Here is a 13,977-nt window from a genome sequence, read left to right as displayed (position 1 = left end):
AGTCTTTGCATCATGAACTCCACCATCACAAAACCAAACCAAACAAAGAGAGAGAGCGCACATTTCTTCGATCAACAATAGCCGAGAATCTGCCTCGTTTTGGCTTTGTGTTGGATATGGAGTTGGACAAGCTGAATGAAAACAGAGATAATGTGTGTTGCTTGGATACTGGCTAGAATGAGATAAAAATATCTGATGTTAGCCTTGGTCTGATTCCACACGAAGAGCTCCGTGAAACAAATTTTACAATCAGAACAGTAACTTTAGCCTCCATTTAATATTTCTGTCTATTGATTGTTAGTCTAAAAAAACAATTATTTATTACTGAACATTCACCCCTAATATTTAGAAGATTTTAAAAACAATGAACAGGGTTATTATCATTAACTAAAACTATTTAATAAACATTTCTGTTATTTTAAATGAAGCTAAAATAATATATATATATATATATATTTGTTAAGAAAAACTTAAATTAGAAATGTTGTCTTGGCATTAAACTGAAATTAGTTTAAGCTGAAGCACTAAAATTATTAACTGGAAATAAAATAAATAAATAAAATTAAACCTAAATAGCAATATTAAAAAGTAATAAAATGACAAAAACACATAACAAAATTACTAAAAGTTCAACTAAAATTAACATGAAAAATAAAATCCAATTCAAAATGTTATTAAAACTAAAATAAAAACTAAAAAAAGTAAAATTAACATGAAAACTAAAAATATAAAAAATAAAATCCAATTCAAAATGTTACTAAAAAAAAAAAAATTAACATGAAAACTACAAATTTATAAAATATCTAATTCAAAATGTTAATAAAACTAAAAAAAAAACTAAAATTAACATGAAAACTTAAAAATATAAAAAATTGAATTCCAACTGTTAATAAAACTAAAATAAAAACTAAAATAGGCCTAACACTGACATTGAATATACAACTATTCTGTTCAAGTTTTTTGTAGCAACAGACACTTTTGAAACTAAAGTCACTAACACAGTGTAGCTCAATTCATGTAGAACTGGCCTATTTTTACATTGTTGCCTTGGGTTCCCCTTCCCCAAATTACTTGACTATTTTAGGGCTATTTTTGATTGGCCGTTGTAGTTTTGTTGCATACCTGGCAACCCTGCAAACACAGACAAGAAGAGTTTGTCATCTCAAGAGCACCGGACACTTCAGAACGGAGTTGATGTGACATGTGAGATCTGTAAAAACTCAAAAACTGAGTGCTGGCCCCATTCATGACACATTTAACATCCTGCTGTTTATCATTTGCTCAGCTGTTTGACGCACTGATGTGTGTAGGTGAGTGAAAATATGCCTAAAGTACACAAACACGGCTCTGGATATACAAGGTTAAGGTAAGGGTGATCTGTACAGATGTGTGCCGTCTAACTAAACAATGTCATCTTAGTTTATTTTAAGTGAATTATGTAGTTGTGCTGTTGCTATAAGATAGGTCAGGGCTTTTTCTCATGTTCAGGAAACATTGAAAGAACAGTGGGGGCTTGTTAAGTTTACTGAGGTATGGAGCACATTACGCACTGTATCTGGGATTAAAAATCTGGAAAACCTGGAAACAAACCAGGAATTTTAGGATAAGGAAAACTTTTAAAGAACCCTATGGTGTAAAAAAGGAAGAGAGAAATTGGAAGCATTTATAGAGATTGTATATTATTCCATATGGTGGGATGAACTGCTCTTGATCTGATTTTGTTGTTTTTTGCAAGATTATTAGCCAAAGGCTAGGAAATATAAGTCCATATTCTCCTTTCCATCTGATAATGACACACACACACTCATATGTAGTGTTATCTGCAAAAAAACACAACAATGTAATAATGATTCAGTTATTTTGTCCTTGTGTTTTATATAATTATGAATAGTAAAAACACTTTTGAGTTCACAGTGACACATCCATTACACATTTATCAGTTTCAAATTTATGTCACTGTAATAAAGGTTCTTTTTTAATTCAACATAATACAGAATTCACCCATAATTCCCTCATAAACATGCAAATTATAATTAAAATAAGTGCAAACCACAGCTTTGCTGGACAATATATAAAACTTTCCTAATGTAATTTAACAGTAAAACATACTGTAGTTAGAAGAAATACATCTGTAATTGAATGTAGCACAAAATACACATCAATATCCAGCTTTAAGAAGTGCTTTTGTTACACAAACAGTACAAAATTATCCAACTTTAAATGCATTACTCAAAATGCATGCATTGGTTACCCACATAAATCAGCAGTTTGTTCTACAAGCATTATGAACATTAAAGTGGGTCCATGTTAGAGAGATATTCTCCACTTTTATATTTTATATTCATTTCCATCAGGGTCTCACGGCACACTTTCACCTTTACTTTCCTCATAAACTGCACTTTTCCCAGTGGAAACAGTGAATCATGACTTCAATGTGCCCGTTTCTTCTACCTTCAGGGCAGAACCTCTCTTCGTTTCTTGCGTCCCATCAAACCATGAAACTTTTACGCACTAGTACGATCCAACGATGACAGCTTCGACATCCTTTGACGGTCTTCTGTCCGTGACCAGAAAGTTGATCATTCCCTCGGACTTAATAAGCAAGTTACAGCCTAAAAAGAAGATGCCGAAGACGACGGTGAGCGCGAGCACGCACATGACCGCGATCTGCACCGCGCGCATGATGAACACGCTGCGCTCGTCCAGCGCCGCGGACACAAACCCGCTGTCCGTCACCACTGAGGACAGATTACAACACGAAAGAAAGCTCTCGATGCTTCTGTTGGAAAACAAAGCACTGTCCGTGTCGTTGAAAACTGTTGAATTCATTGTGAACTACTCTCCGGGGTCCTCTGGAAGAGAGGAGCAGGTGCTGAAGTTTCCTTCAGTTCTTTAAAGTCACAAGAGCAAACGAGATCTTGACAGAAGTTATGGGCCGACATGCAGTAGAGAGGATGGTTGTTCTCGGACCTGTTGTGGAGGTAATTAGGGTCTGACAGGGTCTGACTCCTGAGAACTCACACGATCATCCCCTGCGACTGGAGTTCAGTGTTCAGCGGCGCTTACAGGGCTTTCGCTCGTATTGCGCCCCCTTTGACACAATCTGAAAACGATACTGAGGCAGGTATGAACTGGTTAAAACACAAAGTTAACTGTTACCAACCACAGTTAAATCACATAACATTTGTTTCTTTGAACTAAATAGTATCTTTCTGTGTGTTAGTACTAGGCTACTTATTTTTTAGTCACTTCTGTTCATTAGAAAATATATTTATTCCAATAGTGAGGAGAGTGTATTCAGTCAATCACTTGTAATTATTAATCACATATTAACGTTAGTTATTTCTTTGCTACTAGTCATTTGGTCAGAAGTGACAAGTAACTATTCTATTGCTGGTAACAAAATGCAAATGTTGCCATTTAATAAGTAAAAAAGTAATTAGTATACTAGTGAGATAAGAAATGTTACTAGTAAAAAAAAAAATTGGGATAGAAGTTTTGTAATACCATCTTATACATATTATAATAGTACTATTAAAGCTGGAATAGATACTATAACTATTGGAATAGTTACTAATAAGTAAGATATACATGTAGTACCCAAAAGAATATTTATGGAAGCTTGTTTCTGCCACTGAATAAAAAATAAAAAAGGAAATTGCGACTTTTTATCTCGCAATTTTTTTCTCGCAAGTGAGTTTATATCTCGCATTTCTGATTTTATAACTCACAATTGCGACTTTATATCAAATTCTGACTTTATAACTCGCAATTGCGACTTTATATCACAATTCTGACTTTAAAACACAATTGCGACTTTATATCGCAATTCTGACTTTATAACTTGCAATTGAGTTTATATCACACAATTCTGACTTTATAACACGCAGTTGCGACTTTGTCACACAATTCTGACTATAACTCACAATTCTGACTTTATATCTCGCGATTCTGACTTTATAACGCAATTGCGACTTTATATCACGCAATTCTGACTTTATAACTCGCAATTGCGACTTTATATCACACATCTGACTTTAAAACACGCAATTGCGACTTTATATCGCAATTCTGACTTTAAAACACGCAATTGCGACTTTGTCACACAATTCTGAATTTATAACTCGCAATTCTGACTTTATATCTCGCGATTGTGACTTTATATTGCAATTCTGACTTTATAATGCTATTCTGACTTTAAAACTCGCAATTGCGACTTTATATCACGCAATTCTGACTTTAAAACTTGCAATTGCGACTTTATATCGCAGATCTGACTTTAAAACACGCAATTGCGACTTTATATCACAATTCTGACTTTATAACTTGCAATTGAATTTATATCACACAATTCTGTCTTTATAACACGCAATTGCGTCTTTGTCACACAATTCTGACTATAACTCGCAATTCTGACTTTATATCGCAATTCTGACTTTATAACTTGCAATTGCGACATTATATCGCAATTCTGACTTTAAAACACGCAATTGCGATTTTGTCACACAATTCTGAATTTATAACTCGCAATTCTGACTTTATATCTCGCGATTGTGACTTCAAAACTCACAATTCTGACTTTATATCTCGCAATTCTGACTTTATAACGCAATTCTGACTTTATAACTCGCAATTGCGACTTTATATCGCAGATCTGACTTTAAAACACGCAATTGCGACTTTATATCACAATTCTGACTTTATAACTTGCAATTGAATTTATATCACACAATTCTGTCTTTATAACACGCAATTGCGTCTTTGTCACACAATTCTGACTATAACTCGCAATTCTGACTTTATAACTTGCAATTGCGACATTATATCGCAATTCTGACTTTATAACACGCAATTGCGACTTTGTCACACAATTCTGAATTTATAACTCGCAATTCTGACTTTATATCTCACGATTGCTACTTTATATTGCAATTCTGACTTTATAACTCGCAATTGTGACTTTTCAGAGAAACAATTGTGAGAAAAAAGTCAGAATTGTGAGATAAAAAGTCACAATTATCCTTTATTTTTTTATTCCGTGGTGGAAACAAGCTTCCATAGTTACCAGAATCAATGGAACAGTCATTTGTCCCTATGGGATAGTGATCTGCAATAGTGACCTATTAAATCAATAGTTTTAGTGTAATTTAAAAAAAATAAAAAAATACTAATCACTAATAGATTACTATCTGGTAATTAAAAATCCACACTAGTGACATAAATATGCTAGTTAGGTTTAAGGAATAAATGGCTTGCCACAACAGAAAACTTAATTAAATGTCTTTTGCATTAGTTAGTTGAATTAGTCTCATTTTATTTGGATTTGAGGTATTAAATATTATGTTCATTATTATTTTTAAATGTGTGTTTTGCACACAATAACTAAAGACCAATTAGCTGAAAACAGAACTGAGCATATTTTTTAGTCTGCAGTCACACATGCAGCAGAGGGCAGAGTTGCTCCTGAAATGTGTCGAAATGAAGGGGGCTGTTTTCTTTACTGTCATGTGAACATGTAATGCAGTAAATAGCATTTTAATTAGCCATGTTGATTATACAAGGTCCAGTTCACACATTTTAATCAAATAATCAATCTAAACAACCCAATGTGGTCAAAGCTGAAGCACATATTGAGGCAGTATGCTGTGGCTCACGGTTGGGTTTAACTTGAAAATAGAAATCCATAATTAATGAAACCACATAAACCCTCAGGAATGAGTGTTGTGCTTGTAAACATATGGATATAGAACAGCAGGATTACCATGGAAATATATGGGAGCAATATTTCCATTAGACGCCGCTGAGGGGCTGTGCAACATGTCAGTTATAGATAATCTTTTTAATATACTTCTGTTTACACACTGTGAGGTGAAATAAAATCTGTGATGCCTGTATAAATTGACTGTACTTGCACAATATATCGTCCAGTGCTCCTTTAACTACTGGTTATAGTATTTATTTTGCTTTGAAATCACCACATCTTAATCATGTTTTATTTCATGCACTTTCAGGGTTAAATGTGTCTTGAACAAGCACTTAACCGCATCAAAGCTCTTAGATATCAGGCATATAATAAGTCCTAAAAGCCCCTTTTGTGAAGCATTCAGCGGTGGGAGGAAGAATCGATCATGGAGGGTGCTTAGATCCTCTCAAACCTGGCCTTTTAATCAACAGCCAGGTAAACAGGATCTGTGCAATGTAAACATCCCACAATGCGGCTCCTGGACAGAGTCCATCAAACAAGGGCATTTTGAGCAGCACTGGGGGGGGTCCTCTCGTATGAAGCCTATTTTACATGTCCTCTCTGTCCTGTATCACCATCTGTATGTGTATATGAATCATCCAGTGTAGAGAGAGAGAGAGAAATGTGCTCTCAGGACATAGTGCTATTCCTGTCTGGGTGTTTCTGTGCACATTGAAATGCGCTCTCTTCAAATGCTTTCACTGAGCGCTTGCTTCACTCCCTCAGTGGTGGAGGGGGGTGGAGGCAAAAAGGGAAAGAGAGAGAGAGAGAGAGAGAGAGAGAGAGAGAGGAGGAAGAAGAAGTGTGGGTGGCTATGGGTAGAACAAGCTACAGATGGAAGAGTACAGAAATTTGTCATATGCATGGAGAGATTCAGGAAAGGTTGAAGCAGCATCTGAAATGATTGCAGGGAGATTAAAAACAGGCAAACTGTCTGTGCTTTAATAGAAGCTCAACCTTATGATCAGGTAGAAGTAAAAAATATGTTTAAAATGACCTAATACCTATTTGGTTTAGAAGCAATTTTCACTCAGAAACTGCTAGTAAATTTCACTAACTTTACAATAAGGTTTTATTTGTTAACAACAGTTCACTTGAACTCATAATGAGCAATATATTCTTATAGCATTTATTAATGTTAGTTAAAGGGATAGTGAAAATGAAAATTATCCCATGATTTACTCACCCTCAAGCCATCCTAGGTGTATATGACTATTTTCTTTCAGACGAACACAATTGGAGATATATTTAAAATTACGGAGTGTCTATTTACACTAAGTGCAAATAGTGTCCTTTGTTGGCAAACGCTATTTACACTAGCTCCGACTACCAATGTCTGGTTGGGCCACTCAAGTTTTAAGAAAGACAACAGGAATTCAACATCTTCAGGGGCACAGCAGTAGAGAGTAAGGCTTGCAGACCTGGCTTTTAATGCGATCGACGCGGGTTCAAATCCACCTTTTGCTGAGCTCGCATTTATTTTCAATAAAAATGAAAATAATGTAGAAATAAAAAGTGGAAATAAACTGAAAAAGAGTGTTTAATAATATTAAAAGTGTTTATTGGTTAGGGGAAGGTGTAGGGAGGGTTTTTATTCTCCCAATAAGGCAGCATCCATTTAATAATTTTAATAAACATAATCATTTACACTCTATGATATTATTGCATCCTGATAATGTACAAAAATACTGAGGTGCACATAGTATCTGCCAATATAAAGTATAGATAACATCTAATTACTATTTACTCTTATTGCAAAGAACTGATACTTTTACATGGTGTAAATAGAATCTGTCACTATTTTCACCTAGTGTAAATAGTATATCGCTAAGAAAATCCTGGTATTGTAACTTAGTGTAAATAGAATATATTGCTATTTTCACTTAGTGCAAATAGCCGCTGCCTTAAAAATATCCTTAGTCCTCTAAGGTTTATAATGGTAGTGAACGGGAGGCGCGTTTTGAAGCCAAAAATAATGCATACATTCATAAAAAAAAGTAATTTATACGACTCCAGGGGGATAATAAAGGCCTTCTGAAGTGAAGCGATGTGTTTTTGTAAGAAAAATATCCATATTTAAAACTTTATTCAAATAACTAGCTTCCGGCGGATGACCGTACGCAGAATATGCAAGTCGACTTGCGGCAAATGAGTAATCCTCTGATGCGATGTATGACGCAGGATGTAGGAGTATTGTAAGCTTAGATGCCTCTCGTGGTTCAAACAAAACACTGGCCCTGTCCCAAATGGCACCCTAAACCCTCAAGGTCTTCCTCTGAGTCCGCACTTTCACAACGTAATGCCGCTTTGACTGCCGGGTAAAGTCCTCGGCGTAGCTCACAGTCTTGTGGGCTCAGCAAAAGTGCACATCGAGGGTGCATAGCAGCCGCAAAGGAGGCGCTCACGAGCACCCTTCTTTAAGCTTAAATGACCGAATGGGACACGCTACGGTCTTGTGGACTTAACCACAAGACTGAAAGTGCACATGCAGTGTGCCATTTGGGACAGGGCCTCAAGCTCCTCTTCTCTGAAATCGAAATCCTCCGACATTTCTCTTTAAAATTTCTCGTTTTAGACTTCTATTTCGTGACTGGTGTTTTGTTTTGTTTTGCTCTATCTTCTGCGCCTCCGTGTTCGTCATTGCATGGGGTCAAAAGTTGCTCTTCCGCCCAAGTCGACTTGTGCAGTATGCGTACGGTCGTCCACCGGAAGCTAGTTATTTTCATTTATAAAATTTTAAATATTTATATTTTCTTACAAAAACGCATCCCTTCACTTCAAAAGACCTTTATTAACCCTCTGGAGTCGTATGGATTACTTTGATTATGGATGGATGCATTTATTTACTTTTTTTAAACATGCCCCCCATTCACAACTATTATAAACCTTGGAGGATAAGGATATTTTTAAATATATCTCTGTATTCGTCTGAAAGAAGAGAGTCATATACACCCAGGATGGCTTGAGGGTGAGTAAATCATGGGATAATTTTCATTTTTGGGTGAACTAACTCTTTAACAAAATGAAACCTTATTGTAAAATGTTATTGAAAAAGGCAAGTATCACACTGAATTAAACATGAAAATCCAAAATAGTATTATCTTGTAAATTGTAATCTTTGTTTTATTTACAGCTTTGAAAAATCAATTTTTACAGTGTATGATGCATGACTTCTCTGGCAGTAACATTTATATTTGGCAAGGCAAGGCAGGTTTATTTATATAGCACACTTCATACACAATGGTAATTCAAAGTGCTTTACATAAAAAAGAAACAAATACATAAGACATAAAAATAACAATAAAAACAGAGAATACCCCTATCTGGATGGAAGAGTCAGGGAGTTTCATTCAGAATATTTGTCAGGTAGCTGTGCGTTTAAACAGTATCCTTGCAGACAAATGCAAGGGTGTGTTTGTGTATTAATGTAACATAATCTCTTCATATTATTAATAAAAGCTACAGATGGAAGAGTACAGAAATATGACAAATGGAGAGATTCAGAAAAGATGGAAACAAGTCAGAGGAATCTGAAACGATTGCAGGGTGAAAAACCAAGTAAAATGTCTATGTATTTTAATATATCCTCAACCTTATGATGATGTTGATCAGGTAGAAGTGAAATACCTTCCAATAAAAAAAGGTGTAGAAACCATTTTCACTTAGAAATTGCTAGTATATTTCACAAACAATTACAAAGAAACACACTGAGAATCAAACATGAAATTTTAAAGCAGAAAAAAACTAAATAGGATTTTCTTGTAAAACATACTCCAATAATTTTTGTTTTATTTACAGCTTTCGGTGTGTGATGCATGACTCATGGCAATAACATTTATATTTGTGCATTAATGTACAGATGGAAGAGTACAGACATTTGACATATGGAGAGACTCAGAAACAAGCAAAAGAGGCATCTGAAGTGATTACAAAATGTCTATGTATTTTAATATAGGCTTAGCCTTATGAGGATTTAAAATCTGTTAAAAATACCTATGACTCATCTGGCAATAACATTTAAATTTGTGCATTAGTGTAATGTAATCTCTTCCTTTTATGAATACAATTGCCTCCATTTTCTTAAAAGCTGTGCATATTTTAAAGTGTGTCTTTTAACACAAATTACATGGCAGGTTGTGTATATTATCAGTATAAACAGTTATATTTTTAATTTTAAAATAATATATATATTATTTTGTAACATATCGTGTCTTTTAGTTATATAACGGTGAACTTGATTTCACCAAGAACAACATGTTCCTGGATCATCATCTCCAATCAACCAATCAGATTCGAGGGACAGGTTTACAGTTTTTGTGTACATCAGTGTTATTCACCTATCATCCAGGAACATGTCGTACTTGGCAAAATCACGGTGACCGTTATATAACAGAATGCATTTTTCTCACCAAATATCTGAGAGCAGTTCTGCTAAAACATGATCTTGAACCAAGAACTTGTGATGTGCTTCGGATTTATTTATTGGAAGTAAAAAGGCAAGTTGGATGGTTGATATTTATCTGTTGGTACAGACTTCTCTTTCCGATCTCTGGGGACAAGAATGTTTAATGTCAGGGCTTTTAAAGGCATCACTCTGACGAACTCTGCCATCTAGTGATTATCACATGAGTGGAATAGCAGTTACTGATTGGACCTTCCTAACCTGTCATTAGCTTCCCACTGTGCCGATGAATCTATTTAGTAAACAAATAGGCAGACTTTCCTGTCAAGAGTCAGAGAGGGTGTTTTCAGTTACAGTGCCATTGGTGGTAAAATTCCTAAAATTCATTATGTGTCATTCTCACCAGTGACATCATTAGAAGCTGTCTGGACATGTTTCATCACATTTCATTATGCTCCGTCAGTGCTCCTCCAGCGATATAATTATTTCTGTATATCATTAAGGCGTTCTGGAGAAGACCAGGCGAGTGTCTTGAGGAAAACCTCGGCTGGCGTGAAGCAGTTGCGCTTCACTAACGGTCGTGATGTGCTTTTGCAGCATTTAGACAAGTGCATGTTGTGTCTGTTGCTTGCTCTAGTAAGCATGCCGTTGGTGTTTGTATGTGTATTGGATTGTCCTTGGCGCAGACACCCTTAAGCCTGTTCTACACTAACCCCATACTTCACTACAGAGCATCCTAATGGTGCCCTTTTGAATGCTTCCAAAAACAAAATAGTCTAAACTAGAATGCACTCTTAGAAGAAAAGGTTCTAAATTCTAGAGCCTGAAATGGTTCTTTCAGGCGCTTCATATATAAGAGCCTTTTATGGGATCATGTTATGGATTTAATTTTAATTCATTTTATATTTTGATTTAATTTCATCTATTAGCTTGTAAACACTTCATCACTAGAAAAAATAACCTGTTAAACATTAAAGTACTATGTAATCATTTAAAGTGCCCCTTTTATGCTTTTTCGAATTTATAGCTGTTTGTGAATGTAAAATGTATGCAAAATCTTAAATATAAAATTGCATGACAAATAAAGTTATTGCCTCCTAAAAGAAAGAATCGATTCTGAACTGTTGAAATGAGTCGTCAGCAGTTCCAGTCTCACTTCCTGTTACATACCTACGTAACAATGTAACAAATTTGCAAAATGCCCGCTTATGGTTTTCACTGGCTACCCTCGAATGACGTCTGCTTTGCCCCGCCCTCAAACACTGTTGTTGTAGCTGAAACTGGAAGAGTTTGGCTCATGTTGTCAACGTGTCGAGAAGACATTGTTTTCTACGCTGCAAATCCACTTTGCAAGCACTTTAAATGGGTCATGAACTGCATTGTTTTATGTTTCCTGGGGTGCACTTATAATGTTAGTATGATTTTTACATCAAAAATTGTCATAATTTAGAAATTAAAGGCATTTTTCCTACCCTGATTTAACCCTCTGATTTGAACGCTCTGTTTTAAGGGGCGTGTCTGCTGTGAGACTTCATTGTAAACGCCCACTGCTGTGATTGGCTGACATCTTTGACTATGAAAAAGCTAAGTATTACTCTCTTGAAAACTTTTAGCACATTTTTACTATTACAGTTCTCAAGGTTAACTAATCGTGAAAGGTGTTGATTATAACATTATATCTAGATCTGTGGCATTATATTTAGATTGTGGCATGAAAGGTTGCAGTGATGAACATTGTAGCTGATCGCAGACATGTTGTTGAGCGCATGAATGCAGTGATCTCATAATTGCAAATCAATTTCTGCACACTAACGAATGCTTTCATCATAACTAATAGTGCAAACGCGATGTAACTAAGAGATTACTGAGAGTTTTGGCGCGAGTCCAGAATGCGCTGTTTGATTGACAGCTCCAGCGATTGTAAAGGGAGCGTTCTTTGGTCGCTTTCTATATATAATTTAATCACCGTTTAAATACAGATTATTTTCATCCTACTAAGAGAAACAATGTGAAGTTGACTCGTTTAGTCACTGGTTTGATTTACCGTCACATAGACCATCTGACATGAATCATTAATATCAGATCAGGCATTAGAATTAACACAGTTACTTACATGTTGTTGCATTACTGTTGAGTCCATATCGTAAAAGTTTGCGAAGCCTGCACCGAAATGTGATTGATTTACCAAAGAATCCACAGTGAAATGTACTGAATATAAATAAATAAGACATTAACATTGTTGAAAATAAATAACCATATTCTTAGCATTAGGATCCTTTGAAAGTTAATGTTTCGCTCTTTTCTCAAGTGGGCGGGCTAATGTTGCAATGATGAAGTAGGTGTTGATTTCTTCTGCGGAGGCGGGGTTTCACCTATGTATGACATCATATAGGCACATTCCAGGATCAGTCGTTCGCTGGGCCTGGTGTCAATAAAAGCTTTTATTGGACTAACAAGGAAGTTTCCAGTTCTAAAACTACAGGATATTCTTATAGTACGATGACCTCTTACATGTCAAAAGCTCAAGGAAAAGTTGATTTCTCAGTTCACGATCCCTTTAAAAGATGAGGACTCATGCTGGAATTTATGTGGAAAAATGACGCCATCTTTCGTATAACTGTGTATCAAGTGCTGAGGAAGCCTCTGGAGCTGAAATTTCATTTATGGTATTAGGCGTTTTGTTTCCTACACACACTGTAAACGGTCAACCAATCACAACAGACTGGGCCATCTGACCAATCAGAGCAGACTCTCGGAAAGGAGGGGTTTAGAGAGACTGAATCTTTGAATGAACCATTTTCAGACTCTCTCTTTGAGAAATGAGATGATGTGCAATGTATATTATGAGAAAATGAAAGTGTTTTTTGACCTTGGATGCATGTAAACCTGTTGTAGGACACCTCCAAAACAAAATTAGGAATCTTTAAATTAGCTTTAAAGGAACACTTTAAGGCATTCCTCCTTATATAGAACCTTTTTGGCATAAAATTGAGTCAAGAATATCTATATAGAAACCTAAAATAGCCACATCTTGTATTTGTATGTGCTTCCAAAAGAGTTAATACACCCTGTGCATGTGTGAATGTGAAACTTATAATTGTAGAGATATTCCTGATGACGTTCTGTCACAGTCTTCTATTGTTGATAGTGCTGACACTCACAGAGCAGCAGAGTCAGTCCATTATAGACTGGAAGTCATTTGCATGACTCCAAAATAACACACTAATTGTGCCCTTATCTTCCAGCACCCCGCCTGGATTGAAACAGGAGGACATGGAAAATCGCAGAGTTGGAAAAGGACACACAGATGTGAAATAGAGTTTTTGACAATGCCTATTGCTGTGTCTTAAATAAGACCCGGTCATAACAGTTGGCTTTAGAAGCTTTATCGAATGAAGAATGTGTTTTGTTAAAGAAAGCTTGTTCCCCCTGCTCTATCTGACACTGATGTGACAGTATATTCATCACTTGTATCTTCTTCATCCATCATTCTGACACATAAAGGGCCAAATATATTAAAGGCTGGACATGAATTATTTTCTGATAAATTGTGTGTTTGTGCAAAATATTTGATGACCTTCAGGGTGGTTGACTGTTTTCAGAAATTTCTGACAAAAATACTGTTGCAAGAACATGCAAATGCCTTTAAACGGTGTTCTTTTAAACAGTAAAACTAAATAATGTGTAAACTGTACATTATTTTTGCCTATTACTCATGTAAATCGGTGTTCTGACGGATCATTCAATGTGCGCATGTCTGTTTACCTTTTGACGTCAAACCCGGAGCAAATTCTGTCATTTCAAATCTCATGTTATATATATATCCACCGAT

At 35.6% G+C, this 13,977-nt stretch overlaps 1 protein-coding gene across 1 annotated transcript; it reads right to left on the bottom strand.

Annotated features, from left to right (window-relative positions):
* Nucleotides 1-1,850: 1,850 nt before the first annotated feature.
* On the bottom strand, nt 1,851-3,095 carry rprmb (reprimo, TP53 dependent G2 arrest mediator candidate b). The gene has a single exon (XM_051897492.1). The coding sequence runs from the start codon at nt 2,827-2,829 to the stop codon at nt 2,512-2,514; it is 318 nt and encodes a 105-aa protein (XP_051753452.1). The 5' UTR covers nt 2,830-3,095; the 3' UTR covers nt 1,851-2,511.
* Nucleotides 3,096-13,977: the final 10,882 nt, after the last annotated feature.

This window comes from Ctenopharyngodon idella, chromosome 6 (assembly GCF_019924925.1).
Source record: "Ctenopharyngodon idella isolate HZGC_01 chromosome 6, HZGC01, whole genome shotgun sequence".
NCBI classification, from domain to species: Eukaryota; Metazoa; Chordata; class Actinopteri; order Cypriniformes; family Xenocyprididae; genus Ctenopharyngodon; species Ctenopharyngodon idella.
This window is presented reverse-complemented; position numbering and strand designations above follow the sequence as displayed.

What these genes read in the sequence shown, in the direction of transcription:
- rprmb (XM_051897492.1), bottom strand. Translation starts at nt 2,829, where the DNA reads ATGAATTCAACAGTTTTCAACGACACGGACAGTGCTTTGTTTTCCAAC.